Raw genomic sequence first — 19,523 nt, 5'->3', positions numbered from 1 at the left:
GGGGGTTAGCATTAGAGGCTCAGTCGCGTTTGACTCCTTGCGACCCTATGGGATTTCCCAGGCAAGCATCCTGGAGTGGGTTGCCATTTCCTTCTCCACGGATCTTCCCAACCCAGGCTTTGAACCCATGTCTCCTTAACTGGCAGGTGGATTCTTCACCACTGAGCCAAACAAGAGAGGTTAGTAGTCACTAAGTAATGGAACCAGAATTTGAATCCTGGTCTGTCTGAATCCAATTATCTCAGTGCTTCCATCTTTCTACACTGAGTAAGTGTTAGTTGCTCAGTGGTGTCCAACTCTTTGTGACCCCATGGACTGTAGCCAGCCAGGTTCCTCCATCCATGGGATTTTCCCAGGCAAGAATGTTGGAGTGGGTTGCCATTTCCTTCTCCAGGGTATCTTCCCCACCCAGGGATGGAATCCAGGTCTTCTGCATTGTAGGCATATTCTTTACCTTCTGAGAAGCACTACATTTGTGCAGATTATCCTGATAGTAAAATTGAGTTGGCAGGCAGCCTGGGAGTTACGAGTCTGGAGTTGTAAGTCTGGAAATCAATTCTGAAAACCATGAGAATTCTACCAAGAAGGGGGTTTTTTTTTTGTTGTTGTTGTTGTTTTTTCAGAGTTGGGGTCCCAGCCAAGGATCCAACCCTCATCTTCTGCATTAGCAGGTGGATTCTTTATTGCTGAGCCACCAGGGAAGCCTGTCATACCCCTACTATAATTTTAAAGTTATATATTCTATACCTATTATTTAAGTAGTTACACCTAAACTTTAATCATGTGTATTCTTGTAGAAAGTCCAAAATGTTCACTGTTTCTATTTTTCTGCAACTCAACACAAAAACATTACAACAATTTTAATTCCCCATTTTGTCTCATATTATTTTATGATAAATAAATCCCAGGTCTCATAGTATTTTAATCCCCATTATTTACATGCATGGGCTTTTCCAGTGACTCAGTTGGTAAAGAATCCACCTGCAATGCAGGAGACGCAAGATATGCAAATTTGACCCCTAGGTTGGAAAGATCCCCTGTAGGAGAAAATGGCAACCCACTCCAGTATTCCTGTCTGGGAAATCCATGGACAGAGGAGCCTGGCTGGTGACAATCCATGGGGTCACAAAGAGTTGGACACAAGTGAGCACAGCACAGGTACAAGTTGTGTGTGTGTGCTTAGTCTCTCAGTCATGTCCTATTCTTTGTGACCCCATGGACTGTAGCCAGCCAAGCTCCATTATTTATGGGGATTCTCCAGGCAAGAATACTGGAGTGGGTTGCCACACCCTCCTCCAGGGGATCTTCCTAACCCAGGGATCGAACCCAGGTCTCCAGCATCGCAGGAGGATTCCTTACCAACTGAGCCACCAGGAAAGCCTATGAATGCTGTAGTAGGTAGCCTATCCCTTCTCCAGAGGATCCTCCCCATCCAGGAATTGCACTGGGGTCTCATGTATGGCAGGTGGATTCTTTACCAGCTGAGTTACCAGGGAAGCCTGTATTATTACTATTTTAAAACAATGCTTTGTTCAGATTTTTTCTACATTACTACCAATTTCTTGGCTGATCATTGCTTCTCAGATAATGCTTTTTTCTGGATTCGGTTTGTTTTGTCATAATGTAAACCCTTTAGTAGTTTCCCCAGCCAGAGTTCATGCATGGTTTACTGTGTCTTTGTATGAGTCAGGGATATCCAAGGGAGCAACCTTGAGCCAAAGCTTGACAATGAGATGTAAACACGACATCAATGGTTCAAGGTGGAACACATATATAAGTAGACATCATAATTAGTCCAGATTGGAAATTTAGGGTGGATCCCCTGGAGGAGGAAATGGCAACCCACTCCAGTATTCTTGCCTGGGAAATCTCATGGACAGAGGAAACTGGCGAGGTTTGCAAAGAGTCGTACATGACTGAACACACGCACACACGGAAATTGAAGGTAATCTCTTCGAATCTTTCAGAATCATCTCAATAGCATTCATGTAACTTCACCCTTTCAATACTTCCAGAGGAATAATATCCATGGAACCAGACAACCAAACCAGCTCCTCTGAGTTTATCCTCCTGGGACTTTCAGAAAAGCCAGAACAGGAGACTCTCCTCTTTGCTCTGTTTCTCTCCATGTATGCGGTCACAGTAGTGGGGAACCTGTTGATCATCCTGGCCATCAGCACCGACTCCCACCTCCACACCCCCATGTACTTCTTCTTGGCCAACCTTTCCTTGGTTGATTTCTGCCTGGCCACCGACACTGTCCCCAAGATGCTGGTGAGCATCCAAATCAAGAGCAAGTCCATCTCTTACTCCTGCTGCCTGACACAAATGTACTTCTTTCATTTCTTTGGCATCATGGACAGTGTCTTAATAGCCGTGATGGCTTATGATAGGTTCGTGGCTGTATGTCACCCCTTACACTATACCTCTATCATGAGCCCACGCCTCTGTGGCCTGCTGGTTGGAGGCCTGTGGGTGTTTTCTGGCTTCATCTCCCTCACCCACATCCTCCTAATGGTCCGTCTGGTTTTTTGTGGCAATAATGAGTTGCCTCACTACTTCTGTGACCTCACCCCACTCCTCAGACTTTCGTGCACTGACACCTCTGTGAACAAGATCTTTGTGCTCATTGTGGCAGGGGTGGTCATAGCCATGCCTTTCATCTGCATTCTGGCCTCCTACGCTCGCATCATTGTGGCCATCGTGAAGGTGCCCTCTGCAGGAGGCAGGAAGAAAACCCTTTCCACCTGCAGCTCCCACCTCTCTGTGGTTGTACTCTTCTACGGGACCACCATTGGGGTCTATCTGTGTCCTTCATCTGTCCGCACAGCCGTGAAGGAGAAAGCCTCTGCTGTGATGTACACTGCCGTCACCCCCATGCTGAACCCCTTTATCTACAGCCTGAGGAACAGAGACCTGAAGGGGGCCCTGATGAAGCTGGTCAACAGAAAAATCACCTCAACCTCCTGACCACCAGGACACCTGGAAGCTTCCAGGGAGTTATGATGTAAACAGCTGGGTCCTTGGGCAAAAATCTGGAATTTCATGGGTTGGGAGAGTATCACTTTAAATATTGAATTGCAGAAGCTCAAGATAACCCTGTAACTATTTTCTCAATTATTGGGACCACTGAGTGTCCTTTGGGGGCATGTCTCATGCTATATTTCTACAAGGAGCAGTCTAGTTCTAGCAGATTGGATTTATTCTGGTTCAGAATCTACTTTGCTGTGTTGTCGCTCAGTAATGTCCAACTCTCTCGCAACTCCATGGACTATAGCCCAATAGGCTCCTCTGTCAATGGGGTTTCCCAGGCAAGAATACCGGAGTGGATTGCCATTTCCTTCTCCAGGGGATCTTCCAGATTCAGGGATTGAACCCGTGTCTCCTGCATCACAGGTGGGTTCTTTACCAACTGAGCCACCAGAGAACACTCAACAAGTATTTATTGAGTATGTATCCTGGGTTTGACGTTAGATGCTGAACATAGAGTCATGAACAGGAGTAACAAAAATCCTTATAGTTTGAAGTTTATAGCTGACAGTTGGAGAAGTTCTTTGACAGTAATAGTAAAATGGAATATAAACATAAGAGGAAAGATATAGTAGGAATATCCAACAAAGTCTGGAAGGGAGAATCAGGGAAGGTCTCCTGGGAGAGGTGAGCCAGAAACCCAAAGTATAAGATGGTATCATTCAGGCCAAAGGAGGAGAACGAGTGCCTCAGAAGACCAACAACATATGAAAAGGTGACAGAGCAAGTGAAAGAGAGAAAAACATGCATTTGTGAAGTGAGAAGTCCAGTTATGGCAAATGACTTGGGGAATGTGCAGTCCTGAGGGCTTTAGGACCAAGCTAAGAGTATGGCCTTTCTCCCAAGAACCAGAGTGTTAATTTGACTTGCAGGGACCAACATCAAGGAGCAACTTTGAATGAGCTGTCCACCCTTCCTGTCACTTAGCCTATCTTCTCAGGGAGCAAGATGGCTTGTGTTAGATAAAAGTTGTGCAAGGCTCAAGGGAGAAAAGAGATTCAGACTGTACACTAAGAAAGTGAAGAACCATCACTTGTGGCATTTATCTTCATAGACAAAGAAGGGAATATTAGTCAATTCGATGATGAACCTCTAAACCAGAAGAAAGCTGAGGTATGTCTCCTTCTCAATACATACCTATGCGTGTATTGTATTACTTATTCCGTGTATTGCAATAAGTAGTAACATGGCTGATACCAGAAATGAGAGTTATTCATTGCACATTTCTGCCATCTTATCATGCTTCTCTGAGCTCTTTTAATTGTTCTAAAGTTCCTATAAGGGCGATATATTATATTTATGTCTATCGCGGAGTAGTCTTAATACTCGTAAGGAGTGTATGTGCATGTGTGTGTGTGATCAGTCATGTTCAATTCTTTGCGACCCCATGGACTGTAACCCACCAGGCTCCTCTGTCCATCAGATTTTTCAGGCAAGAATACTGGAATGGGTTGCCATTTCCACTCCAGAAGATCTTCCTGGCCCAGGGGTTGAACTCATGTCTCGTGTGTCTCCTACATACGCAGACAGATTCTTTAGCACTGCACCTCTCATATGGAGATTTACAACTAAAATGGAAAGAGTGGTGACTGTGAATGGGGCCAGAAATTTTCAAATGGTGCTAAGCAGCTGACACCATCTTAAGCGGAATGGTTTTGCATTATCATACATCTAATTTTCTTTTGTAGCTTTCCTTTCTTTTTTTTTTTACAATCTCTCAATTATTTATTTAAACATTTTCTAATAGAAAATTTTAACACACACAGTGCTGACATAATTGTTTAATGAACTCCCATACACCTCTTTCCTCAGCCACATAACCACCAACCTCTGGCCAATCCTACCTCATCTACAATTATATCTCCCTCTGCCACTCTTGTATTCAACAACTTAATTTTTTAACTTTTTTATTGGAGTATAGTTGCTTTACAATGTAGTGTTAGTTTTTGCTGCACAGCAAATGAATCAGCTATGCGTACATACATCCCCTCTTCCTTGGACTTCCTTCCCATTTAGATCATCACAGAGCATTGAGGGGACAAACTGTTCCTATACTATGTGGTCTGTTCTCATGAGCTGTCTATTTTATAGATAGTATCAATTGTGTATATGGGTCAATCCTAATCGTTCATTCCACCCCCCCACCTTTTCCCCTTTGGTGTCCACACATTGGTTCTGCACATCTGTGTCTCTATTTCTGCTGTGCAAATACATTAATCTATACTATTTTTCTAGATTCCACAAATATGCATTAATATATATTTGTTTTTCTCTTTCTGATTTACTTCACTCTGTGCCATAGTTTCTAGGTCCATCCACCTCTCTGCAAATGGCCCAGTTTCATTCCTTTTATGGCTGAGTAATATTTCATCGTACATATGTACCACATTTCTTTATCCATTTCAATATCTTAATTTTTTTAAATAAATTACCATTTGAGAAAGGCACATTAGTTTGACACAACCTCATTCGAAGCTGGATTGCTTATATAGGTCATTTGATGGACCCATTTTTCATTTTATTTTTTAAAAGAAGGTAGATAGATTGAATGCACATGTATTATTATTCCTGGGGACATGACCTCACTGTTATAAGGACTGAGTATCACCATAAATAATCTTTAAGGATCCTCACTGTTGCTTTCTATCCAAGAGTATTAAATTAGACTTTTTCAGTTGAAACAACAGACCGCCAGACCTGGCCCTGTGGTAGGCTGGAAAGACAGTGAAATCTTCCATTTGCTGGTAAATAAAATCCAGAATTTAAGAATATTGGAGTTTGGAGAAGGAGGTGGGATCCATCAGTCTGGACTGGTCCTTTTTTGGAAAAACCAAAAATCAAGTGAAAGTTGGTCCACAGCGCTCCTTGAAATTTCCCTTCATCCCCCCTGCCATATGAATGCAAATCGTTACAATGCTGGTTGGGAGAGGATTGGAATAACCAGAGACAGGAAATTATTAGAACTCAGGGGCTCATAGAATTTCGTGCAAACCTTTCCCTTTGTATCCTGTTTGAGTTGAAGCACTTGTTTACCTCCCTCCCTCTCCTGCGCAATGAGGAATACCTCATTAATGCCTCAATAAAAATCTCTTAAGATTCTGTCAGCCAAACTATCTCTGTCTTGCTTTTTGTTAAGAAGTTAAGAGCAGACTTTCTTTGAGGTGCACTGGGTGGGAGTCCACCTGCCAACACAGGGGACACGGGTTCAATCCCTAGTCCAGGAAGATTCCGAATGCCATGCCCAGAGCAACTAAGCCAGTGCACCACAACTACTGAGCCCATGCTCTAGAGCCTGCAGGCCTCACCTACTGAAGCCACTCACCAGAGCCTGCGCTTCACAGCAAGAGAAGCCACCACGGTGAGAAGCCCGTAAACCGCTACGAAAAGTAGCCCCTGCTCACTGCAACTAGAGAGGTCCTATGTAAAGCAATGAAGACTCAGCCCAGCCAAAAATAAATAAATAAAATTATTTTTAGAAAGCTATAACAAAAAAGAAGTTAAGAGCACAAATCTAATATACATACATACATATATATATATGTGTATATATATATATATATACACACACACACACACACACACACACAAGTGAATTTATTTACAAAACAGCCATGGACCCACAGCCATAGAAAACAAACTAACCAAAAGGGAAAGTACAGGGAAGAGAAATTAGGAGTTTGGGATTAACATATACACACCACTATACATAAAATCGGAGAAAGCAATGGCACCCCACTCTAGTGCTCCTGCCTGGAAAATCCCATGGACGGAGGAGCCTGGTGGGCTGCAGTCCATAGGGTCCCTGAGGGTCGGACACAACTGAGCGACTTCACTTTCACTTTTCACTTTCATGCATTGGAGAAGGAAATGGCAACCCACTCCAGTGTTCTTGCCTGGAGAATCCCAGGGACGGGGGAGCCTGGTAGGCTGCCGTCTAAAGGGTCACACAGAGTCGGACACGGCTGAAGTGACTTAGCAGCAGCAGCAGCAACATACATAAAATAGATAACCAACAAGGTTACAATCCCTTGTATACCACAGGGAACTCTATTCAATAGTCTGTAATAACCTGTAAGAGAAAGAATCTGAAAAAGAATGCATGTATATGTATAACTGAATCGCTGTGGTGTACCCCTGAAACTAATGCAACTTTGTGAATCCACTATACTCCAATTAAACATGTAGACAGGGGACTTCCCTCATGGTCCACCTGTTAAGTCTTCGCTTTCCAACGCAGGGGATGCAGGTTCGATCCCTGGTTGGGGAGCTAAGACCCCACATGCCTCACAGCCAAAACACAGAAGCAATATTGTAACAAATTCAATAAAGACTTTAGAAATGGTCCAGATTTCAATAATGTATATAGGATTTCCCTGGTTGTCCAGGGATTAAGAGTCCACCTGCTAATGCAGGGGACACAGCTGGATCCCTGATTCAGGAGGATCCTACACACCATGAAGCAACTAAGCCTGTGGGCTCCAACTACTGAGCATTCTCATCTAAAGCCTGTACTCCACAACAAGAGAAGCCACCGCACTGAGAAGCCTGCTTAAGAAGACAGAGAAAAGAAATTAAGACCACAACTCCAGGAGAGAGTTATCCTGATAGCTCTCACAATATCAACTTCCCACATTTGTCGGCATTGATATCTGTTTATTCAGTCATTCAACAAATGAGCTCTGACTGTAAAGCAGCAAGCAAGAAAGAGAAAACAAAGCCCTTTCCTATGACTACAGAGGTTTAGTACAAGGATTTTTGTGGTGGTGGAGGGGAGTGGTGATGGAACTCTTCTGCATCTTGATATCAGAGCAGTGACTCTGAAGGTGCTAAGAAATTTAAGTGGTACTCTACTGCCCAAATCCCACACATCTATACAAAGGATAACATACCAAGGATGGCACAACAGAAAAAAAAAGTTAATTTCACTGATATTAATTTTAAAAAGAAATTAAACAATAGAAAGCAAAACAACCATTCCCCATTCAGCAGGGAAAACAACAATAAATAAAGAGATGATCTCTGTGCCAGATAATTACCAATGGTGAGAAGGACTTCAAAGGCACAAGGAAGGGCATGCGACAGAGACAAATGGGGATGGTATTTTAATCTGGGGACTTCTGAGCGCAATCGGTCTCTATTATAAGGTGACTTCTGAGCTGAGTCCTGCTGAATCAGGCGAGAGGGAAGTATTCCTGTGAAGGAGATGGGAACAGTGTGCCAAAAGAAGGGAACTGCATGTGCAAAGTCAGAGATAAGCCAGTATTTAAATAAGTTGTAAGGAGCTGTCCATGCCTTTTTTTAAATGTAATTATTTACTTCTTCGTCTTGTGCTGGGTCTTCATTGCTGTGCAGGCTTGCCTCTAGCTGTGAGCAGGGGCTATGCTCTAGCTGGAGCGCACTGGCTTCTCATTGCAGTGGCTTCTCGTGTCGAGGAGCATGGGCTCTAGGGCCCTGGGACTTCAGGAGTTGCAGCACGTGGGCTCGATAGTTGCAGTTTCCAGGCTCTAGGATGCAGGCTCAATAGCTGTGGCTTAGTTGTTCCACGGCATGCGGAATCTTCCTGGACCAAGGACTGAACCCATGTCTCCTGCATTGGCAGGCAGATTCTTTACCACTGGTTCTTTACACAGATTCTTTACCAGGGAAGACCCCATGCTTTTAAATATATATTTAGATTTGTTCACTTCTTAATCCTGGAACAAAATCCTGCAAGTATTATCAACCCAACATAGAACTCAGCTTAAAACAACCAACAGTCATTATCTTGTTAGGTCAGAAAACTGAGCGTGGCTTAGCTGGGTGACTGGTTCTGAGTCTTTCATAAGATTGCAGTCAAGATGCTAGAAAGGGCAATTCCTTGGCAGTCCAGTGGTGAGGACTCCCACTTTTACTGTGAAAGGTGTGGGTTCAATCCCTGGTCAGGGAACTAACCACACAGTGTGGCCAAAACAACAACAAAAAATGTGATGCTAGCAAAGACTGTGGTCATCTCATTCCTTGACTGAGGATAGAGGAACTGTTTTCCAGTCTTACACTGAGCAGATCTCAGTTCTCTGCTGATGGGTAACAGTGCCTGGGCATATAGACCTTTTCACAGTGCAGAGAGAGAAAGAGGAAGAGAGACAGACATACAGAGAGACAGAAAGAGAGTGAGAGAGTGAGGGAAAAAAGAAGGAGGGGGTGGGGGAAGGGATGAGTGAAGATGAGGAGGAGGAGGGCACAACCAGACAATCTTTATAATCCAATATCAGAATGAGATTTTATCATCTTTGCTGTATTCCATTTGTCTGAAGCAAGTCATATGTCCAGCCCATATTCAAGGCAAGAGCATTATACATGGAGTAAATACTAGGGGACAGAGATTTGGGGATCATAGCCACCTTCAGTTCAGTTCAGTTCAGTTGCTCAGTCATGTCCGACTCTTTGCGACCCCATCAATCGCAGCACGCCAGGCCTCCCTGTCCATCACCAACTCCCAGAGTTCACTCAGACTCACGTCCATCGAGTCGGTGATGCCATCCAGCCATCTCATCCTCGGTCATCCCCTTCTCCTCCTGCCCCCAATCCCTCCAAGCATCAGAGTCTTTTCCAATGAGTCAACTCTTCGCGAGGTGGCCAAAGTATTGGAGTTTCAGCTTTAGCATCATTCCTTCCAAAGAAATCCAGGGCTGATCTCCTTTAGAATGGACTGGTTGGATCTCCTTGCAGTCCAAGGGACTCTCAAGAGTCTTCTCCAACACCACAGTTCAAACGCATCAATTCTTCGGTGCTCAGCCTTCTTCACAGTCCAACTCTCACATCCATACATGACGACAGGAAAAACCATAGCCTTGACTAGACGGACCTTAGCTGGCAAAGTAATGTCTCTGCTTTTGAATATGCTATCTAGGTTGGTCATAACTTTTCTTCCAAGGAGTAAGCGTCTTTTAATTTCATGGGTACAGTTACTATCTGCAGTGATTTTGGAGCCCAAAAAATAAAGTCTGACACTGTTTCCACTGTTTCCCCATCTATTTGCCATGAAGTGATGGAACCAGATGCCATGATCTTCATTTTCTGAATGTTGAGCTTTAAGCCAACTTTTTCACTCTCCACTTTCACTTTCATCAAGAGGCTTTTTAGTTCCTCTTCACTTTCTGCCATAAGGGTAGTGTCATCTGCATATCTGAGGTGATTGATATTTCTCCCGGCAATCTTGATTCCAGCTTGTGTTTCTTCCAGTCCAGTGTTTCTCATGATGTACTCTGCATAGAAGTTAAATAACCAGGGTGACAATATACAGCCTTGACGTACTCCTTTTCCTATTTGGAACCAGTCTGTGGTTCCATGTCCAGTTCTAACTGTTGCTTCCTGACCTGCATACAGATTTCTCAAGAGGCAGGTCAGGTGGTCTGTATTCCCATCTCTTTCAGAATTTTCCACAGTTGATTGTGATCCACACCTTCAAAGGCTTTGGGATAGTCAATAAAGCAGAAATTGATGTTTTTCTGGAACTCTCTTGCTTTTCATGATCCAGCGGATGTTGGCAATGTGATCTCTGGTTCCTCTGCCTTTTCTAAAACCAGCTTGAACATCAGGAAGTTCATGGTTCTCATATTGCTGAAGCCTGGCTTGGAGAATTTTGAGCATTACTTTACTAGCATGTGAGATGAGTGCAATTGTGCAGTAGTTTGAGCCACCTTAGAGACTGCCAGATGCCTTGACATCCTCCTAGAGGCATTTTTTCAGACTAATTGACCCACAATGTAATGGGAGGTTGAGGATGGCTGTTCTCCAAAGCTGGACTTTGGTGCTGGTCTAGACACTCAATTCATGCAGTTCCACATTGAGACACATGGGGGCAACAGAAACACATATCTAAGACGTCTCTCTCCCCTCAAGTCCTTGAAACCAAAGTTTCCAAGTTTCCATGTAATGCCTTTTTGGTACCAGACACAGACTAGCAAATCCTGGGTCCTTACACCACCCCCGCCTCAGGTACTTCACCACAGGGGAGCCACAAACTCACAGCTTCCCCAAAGGCTTCCCAAGCTGGAGCACTTTAGGAAAGTAGCCTAAGTGTTCTGAGTTTCTCATCCATTCAGCCACCATCAGGATTCAAGGAATCTGTGCCCTGTCTTCCGACCACACCCCAGACCAGCACTCTCTGGGGTCCAAATAGGGAAGATCCACAGGGCCCAGTTGTTTCCCAGGCAGGGAGAGGGTGGGGGGCAGAAGAGGACAGAGGAAGGGATTAGGGAGGGAGAGAGAAGAGAAACAGAGAGAGAGGCAGCGGGAGAGAGAGAAGGGAAGATACAATGACTAATAAGACAAAAATGAGGATGTATAAGTCCAGAGGAGACCCTGGAACAAGACAGGATGTAGGGTCTACTTTATCTGAGGGGTGGGGAACAATAGAATTTGAAGAAGAAAGTCAAGGTGAAGGTGAAGAGACAAGACTGACCCAGCAATGGATTATGGGGACACTTCCCCTGGTGGATCAATGGTAAAGAATCTGCCTGCCAGTGTAGAAGAGACCAGTTGGATCCTTGGACAAGGAAGATCCCCTGGAGGAGGAAATGGCAACCCACCCCAGTATTCTTGCCTAGGAAATCCTATGGACAGAGGAGCCTGGCCAGCTAGAGTCCATGGGATTGCAAAGAGTCAGACACGGCTGAGCGACTAAACCACACACACACAAAAAAATTGGGAGGTTTATGGGTTTTTTTTAATATAAATATTATATTGATTTTAATTGGAAGTTAATTACTTTACAATATTGTATTGGTTTTGCCATACATCAACATGAATCCACCACAGGTATACACGTGTTCCCAATCCAGAACCCCCCTCCCTCCTCCCTCCCCGTACCACCCCTCTGGGTCGTCCCAGTGCACCAGCCCCAAGCATCCAGTATCATGCATCAAACCTGGACTGGCGATTCATTTCATATACGATATTATACATGTTTCAATGCCATTCTCCCAAATCATCCCACCCTCTCCCTCTCCCACAGAGTCCAAAAGACTGTTCTATACATCTGTGTCTCTTTGCTGTCTCGCATACAGGGTTATCATTACCATCTTTCTAAATTCCATATATATGCGTTAGTATACTGCCTTGGTGTTCTTTCTGGCTTACTTCACTCTGTATAATCAGGTCCAGTTTCATCCACCTCATTAGAACTGATTCAAATGTATTGTTTTTAATGGCTGAGTAATACTCCATTGTGTATCTGTGCCACAGCTTTCTTATCCATTCATCTGCTGATGGACATCTAGGTTGCTTCCATGTCCTGGCTATTATAAACAGTGCTGCGATGAACATTGGGGTACACGTGTGTCTTTCAATTCTGGTTTCCTCAGTGTGTATGCCCAGCAGTGGGATTGCTGGGTCATAAGGCAGTTCTAGTTCCAGTTTTTCAAGGAATCTCCACACTGTTCTCCATAGTGGCTGTACTAGTTTCCATTCCCACCAACAGTGTAAGAAGGTTCCTTTTTCTCCACACCCTCTCCAGCATTTATTGCTTGTAGACTTTTGGATCGCAGCCGTTCTCACTGGTGTAAAATGGGACCTCATTGTGGTTTTGATTTGGATTTCTCTGATATGAGTGATGTTGAGCATCTTTTCATGTGTTCGTTACCCATCTGTATGTCTTCTTTGGAGAAATGTCTATTTAGTTCTTTGGCCCATTTTTTGATTGGGTCATTTATCTTTCTGGAATTGAGCTGCAGGAGTTGCTTGTATATTTTTGAGATTAGTTGTTTGTCAGTTGTTTCATTTGCTATTATTTTCTCCCATTCTGAAGGCTGTTTTTTCACCTTGCTTATAGTTTCCTTTGTTGTGCAGAAGCTTTTAAGTTTAATTAGGTCCCATTTGTTTATTTTTGCTTTTATTTCCAATTCTGGGAGGTGGGTCATAGAGGATCCTGCTGTGATTTATGTCAGAGAGTGTTTTGCCTATGTTCTCCTCTAGGAGTTTTATAGTTTCTGGTCTTACGTTTAGACCTTTAATCCATTTTGAGTTTATTTTTGTGTATGGTGTTAGAAAGTGTTCTAGTTTCATTGTTTTACAAGTGGTTGACCAGTTTTCCCAGCACCACTTGTTAAAGAGATTGTCTTTTCTCCATTGTATATTCTTGCCTCCTTTGTCAAAGATAAGGTATCCATATGTGTGTGGATTTATCTCTGGGGTTTCTATTTTGTTCCATTGATCTATATGTCTGTCTTTGTGCCATTACCATACTGTCTTGATGACTATGGCTTTGTGGTATAGCCTGAAGTCAGGCAAGTTGATTCCTCCAGGTCCATTCTTCTTTCTCAAGATTGGCTATTTGAGATTTTTTTTATTTCCACACAAAGTGTGAAATTATTTGTTCTAGCTCTGTGAAAAACACCGTTGGTAGCTTGATAGGGATTGCATTGAATCTATAGATTGCTTTGGGTAGTACACTCACTATATTGATTCTTCTGATGCATGAACATGGTATATTTCTCCATCTGTTAGTGTCCTCTTTGATTTCTTTCACCAGTGTTTTATAGTTTCCTATATATAGGTCTTTAGTTTCTTTAGGGAGATATATTCCTAAGTATTTTATTCTTTTCATTGCAATGGTGAATGGAATTGTTTCCTTAATTTCTCTATTTTCTCGCTATTAGTGTATAGGAATGCAAGGGATTTCTGTGTGTTGATTTTATATCCTGCAACTTTACTATATTCATTGATTAGCTCTAGTAATTTTCTGGTGGAGTCTTTGGGGTTTTCTATGTAAAGGATCATGTCATCTGCAAACAGTGAGAGTTTTACTTCTTCTTTTCCAATTTGAATTCCTTTTATTTCTTTTTCTGCTCTGATTGCTGTGGCCAAAACTTCCAGAACTATGTTGAATAGTAGTGGTGAAAGTGGGCACCCTTGTCTTGTTCCTGACTTCAGGGGAAATGCTTTCAGTTTTTCACCATTGAGGATAATGTTTGCTGTGGGTTTGTCATATATAGCTTTTATTATGTTGAGGTATGTTCCTTCTATTCCTGCTTTCTGGAGCGTTTTTATCATAAATGGATGTTGAATTTTGTCAAAGACTTTCTCTGCATCTATTGAGATAATCATATGGCTTTTATTTTTCAATTTGTTAATGTGGTGAATTACATTGATTGATTTGTGGATATTGAAGAATCCTTGCATCCCTGGGATAAAGCCCACTTGGTCATGGTGTATGATCTTTTTAATGTGTTGTTGGATTCTGATTGCTAGAATTTTGTTAAGGATTTTTGCATCTATGTTCATCAGTGATATTGGCCTGTAGTTTTCTTGTTTTTTGGTATCTTTGTCAGGTTTTGGTATTAGGGTGATGGTGGCCTCATAGAATGAGTTTGGAAGTTTACCTTCCTCTGCAATTTTCTGGAAGAGTTTCAGTAGTATAGGTGTTAGATCTTCTCTAAATTTTTGGTAGAATTCAGCTGTGAAGCCGTCTGGACCTGGGCTTTTGTTTGCTGGAAGATTCCTGATTACAGTTTCAATTTCCGTGCTTGTGATGGGTCTGTTAAGATTTTCTATTTATTCCTGGTTCAGTTTTGGAAAGTTGTACTTTTCTAAGAATTTGTCCATTTCTTCCATGTTGTCCATTTTATTGGCATATAATTGCTGATAGTAGTCTCTTATGATCCTTTGTATTTCTGTGTTGTCTGTTGTGATCTCTCCATTTTCATTTCTAATTTTATTGATTTGATTTTTCTCCCTTTGTTTTGTGATGAGTCTGGCTAATGGTCTGTCAATTTTATTTATCTTTTCAAAGAACCAGCTTTTGGTTTGTTGATTTTTGGTATGGTCTCTTTTGTTTCTTTTGCATTTATTTCTGCCCTAATTTTTAAGATTTCTTTCCTTCTACTAACTCTGGGGTTCTCCATTTCTTCCTTTTCTAGTTGCTTTAGGTGTAGAGTTAGGTTATTTATTTGACTTTTTTCTGGTTTCTTGAGGTACGCCTGTATTGCTATGAACTTTCCCCTTAGCACTGCTTTTACAGTGTCCCACAGGTTTGGGGTTGTTGTGTTTTCATTTCATTCATTTCTATGCATATTTTGATTTCTTTTTTTATTTCTTCTGTGATTTGTTGGTTATTCAGCAGCGTGTTGTTCAGCCTCCATATGTTGGAATTTTTAATAGTTTTTCTCCTGTAATTGAGATCTAATCTTACTGCATTGTGGTCAGAAAAATGCTTGGAATGATTTCAATTTTTTTTTAATTTACCAAGGCTAGATTTATGGCCCAGGATGTGATTTATCCTGGAGAACGTTCCATGTGCACTTGAGACAAAAGTGAAATTCATTGTTTTGGGGTGAAATGTCCTATAGGTATCAATTGGGTCTAACTGGTCTATTGTATCATTTAAAGTTTGTGTTTCCTTGTTAATTTTCTGTTTAGTTGATCTATCCATAGGTGTGAGTGGGGTATTAAAGTCTGCCACTATTGTTGTATTATTACTAATTTCCCCTTTCATACTTGTTAGCATTTGTCTTACATTTTGCAGTGGCTCCTATGTTGGGTGCATATGTATTTATAATTGTTATATCTTCTTCTTGGATTGATCCTTTGATCATTATGTAGTGGCCTTCTTTATCTCTTTTCACAGCCTTTGTTTTAAAGTCTGTTTTATCTGATATGAGCATTGCTACTCCTGCTTTCTTTTGGTCTCTATTTGCATGGAAAATCTTTTTCCAGCCCTTCATTTTCAGTCTGTATGTGTCCCCTGTTTTGAGGTGGGTCTCTTGTAGACAACGTATATAGGGGTCTTGTTTTTGTATCCATTCAGCCAGTCTTTGTCTTTTGGTTGGGGCATTCAACCCATTTACGTTTAAGGTAATTATTGATAAGTATGATCCCGTTGCCATTTACTTTATTGTTTTGGGTTCGAGTTTATACACCCTTTTTGTGTTTCCTGTCTAGAGAATGTCCTTTAGCATTTGTTGGAGAGCTGGTTTGATGGTGCTAAATTCTCTCAGCTTTTGCTTGTTTGTAAAGCTTTTGATTTCTCCTTCATATTTGAATGAGATCATTGCTGGGTATAGTAATCTGGGCTGTAGGTTATTTTCTTTCATCACTTTAAGTATGTCTTGCCATTCCCTCCTGGCCTGAAGAGTTTGTATTGAAAAATCAGCTGTTATCCTTATGGGAATCCCCTTGTGTGTTATTTGTTGTTTTTCCCTTGCTGCTTTTAATATTTGTTCTTTGTGTTTGATTTTTGTTAACTTGATTAATATGTGTCTTGGGGTGTTTTGCCTTGGGTTTATCCTGTTTGGGACTCTCTGGGTTTCCTGGACTTGGGTGATTATTTCCTTCCCTATTTTAGGGACGTTTTCAACTATTATCTCCTCAAGTATTTTCTCATGGTCTTTCTTTTTGTCTTCTTCTTCTGGGACTCCTATGTTTCGAATGTTGGGGCATTTAACACTGTCCTGGAGGTCTCTGAGATTGTCCTCATTTCTTTTCATTCGTTTTTCTTTTTTCCTCTCTGATTCATTTATTTCTACCATTCTATGTTCTACTTCACTAATCCTATCTTCTGCCTCCGTTATTCTACTATTTGTTGCCTCCAGAGTGTTTTTTATCTCATTTATTGCATTATTCGTTATATATTAACTCTTTTTTATTTCTTCTAGGTCTTTGCCAAACCTTTCTTGCATCTTCTCAATCCTTGTCTCCAGGCTATTTATCTGTGATTCCATTTTGATTTCAAGATTTTGGATCATTTTCACTATCATTATTTGGAATTCTTTCTCAGGTAGATTCCCTATCTCTTCCTCTTTTGTTTGGTTTGGTGGGCATGTATCCTGTTCCTTTACCTGCTGGGTATTCCTCTGTCTCTTCATCTTGTTTATATTCCTGAGTTTGGGGTGGCCTTTCTGTATTCTGGCAGTTTGTGGAGTTATCTTTATTGTGGAGTTTCCTCGCTGTGGGTGGGGTTGTACAGGCGGCTTGTCAAGGTTTCTTGGTTAGGGAAGCTTGTGTCGGTGTTCTCGTGGGTGGAGCTGGATTTCTTCTCTCTGGAGTGAAATGAAGTGTCCAGTAATGAGTTATGAGATGTCAATGGTTTTGGAGTAACTTTGGGCAGCCTGTATATTGAAGCTCAGGGCTGTGTTCCTGTGTTGCTGGAGAATTTGCATGGTATGTCTTGCTCTGGAACTTGCTGGCCTTTGGGTGGTGCTTGGTTTCAGTGTAGGTATGGAGGCATTTGATGAGCTCCTGTCAATTAATGTTCCCTGGAGTCAGGAGTTCTCTGGTGTTCTCAGGATTTGGACTTAAGCCTCTTGCTTCTGGTTTTCAGTCTTATTTTTACAGTAGTTTCAAGACTTCTCCTTCTATACAGCACCATTGATAAAATGTCTCCTTTCGAAGACAATGGGCTGTTTTTCTGGGTGTCTGATGTCCTCTGCAGGCATTCAGAAGTTGTTTTGTTGAATTTACTCAGTGATTAAATGTTCTTTTGATGAATTTGTGGGGGATGAAGTGATCCCTCTGTCCTATTCCTCTGCCATCTTAGGACCGCCTTGGGGGTATATGTTTTAAGAGACCACATTTTATTCATCCATTCATCAGTTCATGGGCATTTGAGTTGTTTCCACGTTTTGCCTGTTGTGAATAATACCATTGTGAACATTCACATAGAAGTTTTGTACAAACAAGATTAATTTTTCGTTATTATTACCTTTATAGAGGTATAATTGACTTATCAGTTTCAAGGATACAACATGATTCAACATTTGTATATATTGCAAAAAGATCGAAATAAGTCTAGTTCACTTCTGTCACCATACATAGTTACAAATTTATTTTCCTTATGACCAGAACTTCTATGCAACCTTCAAATATGCAATTCATATTGTATTAACTTTGACTGTGTGGATCACAACAAATTGTGGAAAATTCTTAAAGAGATAGGAATACCAGACCACCTGACCTGCCTCTTGAGAAATCTGTATGCAGGTCAAGAAGCAACAGTTAGAACTGGATATGGAACAACAGACTGGTTCCAAATAGGGAAAGGAGTACGTCAAGGCTATATATTGTCACCCTGATTATTTAACTTACATGCAAAGTACATCATGCGAAATGTTGAACTGGATGAAACATGAGATGGTATCAAGATTGCCAGGAGAAATATCAATAACCTCAGATACGCAGATGACACCACACTTACATCAGAAAGGGAAGAAGAACAAAAGAGCCTCTTGATGAACATGAAAGAGGAGAGTGAAAAAGTTGGCTTAAAGCTCAACATTCAGAAAACGAAGATCATGGCATCTGGTTCCATCCCTTCATGGCAAATAGATGGGGAAATAATGGAAACAGTGACAGACTTTATTTATGGTGCTCCAAAATCACTGCAGATAGTGACTGCAGCCATGAAATTAAAAGACACTTTCTCCTTGGAAGAAAAACTATGACCAACCTAGACAGCATATTAAAAAGCAGAGACATTACTTTACCAACAAAGGTCCATCTAGTCAAAGCTATGGTCTTTCCAGTAGTCATGTATGGATGTGAGAGTTGGGCTATAAAGAAAGCTGAGTGCCAAAATATTGATGCTTTTGAATTGTGGTGTTGGAGAAGACTGTTGAGTCCTTTGGACTGCAAGGAGATCAACCAGTCAATCCTAAAAGGAATCAGTCCGGAAAATTCCTTGGAAGGACCAATGCTGAAGCTGAAGCTCCAATACTTTGGCCACCTGATGTAAAGAACTGACTCACTGGAAAAAACTCTAATGCTGGGAAAGGTTGAAGGTGGAGGAGAAGGGGACGGCAGAGGATGAGGTGGTTGGATGGCATCACTGACTCAATGGACATGAGTTTGAGTAGGCTCCATGGGTTGGTAATGGACAGGGAGGCCTGGCGTGCTGCAGTCCATGGGGTCACAAAGAGTCAGACACGACTGAGGAACTGAACTGAACTGAACTATAGTCAATACCATATGATTGACTAACATGCTATACATAGGATGGCAGTTTTAAATTGAAGTTAGGAAAGATCTCTCTGAGAAGGTGGCATTTGGTTTAAGGACCTTAAAAAGTGAAGGAAGGGGACTTCCCTGGTGGGCCAGTGTTTGAGAGTTCCCCTGCCAATGCCGGGAACACAAGTTCAGGAAGATCCCACATGCCTTGGGCCAACTAAGACCCAGCGCCACAATTACTGAACCCCGTGGGCCTAGAGCCCACGCTCCGCAACAAGAGAAGCCCACGCATCGCAACTAGAGAGTAGCCCCTGCTCACCACAACTAGAGAAAGCCCACGTGTGCACCTAGGAAGACAAAGCACAGCCAAAAACTAATTAATAAATTATTATCTTTTAAGTGTCAAATCCAAGTCTTCTAATTTATCCCTCCCCCTGGTAAGTATAAATTTGTTTTTACAGCTATGACTGTCACACGAGTATATGCTCCTCGGTTCTGTCTCATCCACAACAAAGATTTGGAGTGACGGACATTAAAGCCCTCAGCATGGCACAGCTCTCAGGTCTTGGACAGAC

The 19,523-nt window shown here is 42.0% G+C and overlaps 1 protein-coding gene across 1 annotated transcript; it reads left to right on the top strand.

The window, feature by feature from the left end:
* The first annotated feature begins 2,028 nt into the window (after positions 1-2,028).
* LOC101108911 (olfactory receptor 1M1) lies at positions 2,029-2,970 on the top strand. The gene has a single exon (XM_004008502.5). The coding sequence runs from the start codon at positions 2,029-2,031 to the stop codon at positions 2,968-2,970; it is 942 nt and encodes a 313-aa protein (XP_004008551.2).
* Positions 2,971-19,523: the final 16,553 nt, after the last annotated feature.

Source organism: Ovis aries, chromosome 5, assembly GCF_016772045.2.
Source record: "Ovis aries strain OAR_USU_Benz2616 breed Rambouillet chromosome 5, ARS-UI_Ramb_v3.0, whole genome shotgun sequence".
Classification (NCBI taxonomy): Eukaryota; Metazoa; Chordata; class Mammalia; order Artiodactyla; family Bovidae; genus Ovis; species Ovis aries.
Note: the sequence above shows the minus strand (reverse complement) of the source record. Positions and strands in the feature narration are given on the sequence as shown.

Coding starts and splice junctions, on each gene's coding strand:
- LOC101108911 (XM_004008502.5), top strand. CDS start 2,029: ATGGAACCAGACAACCAAACCAGCTCCTCTGAGTTTATCCTCCTGGGA.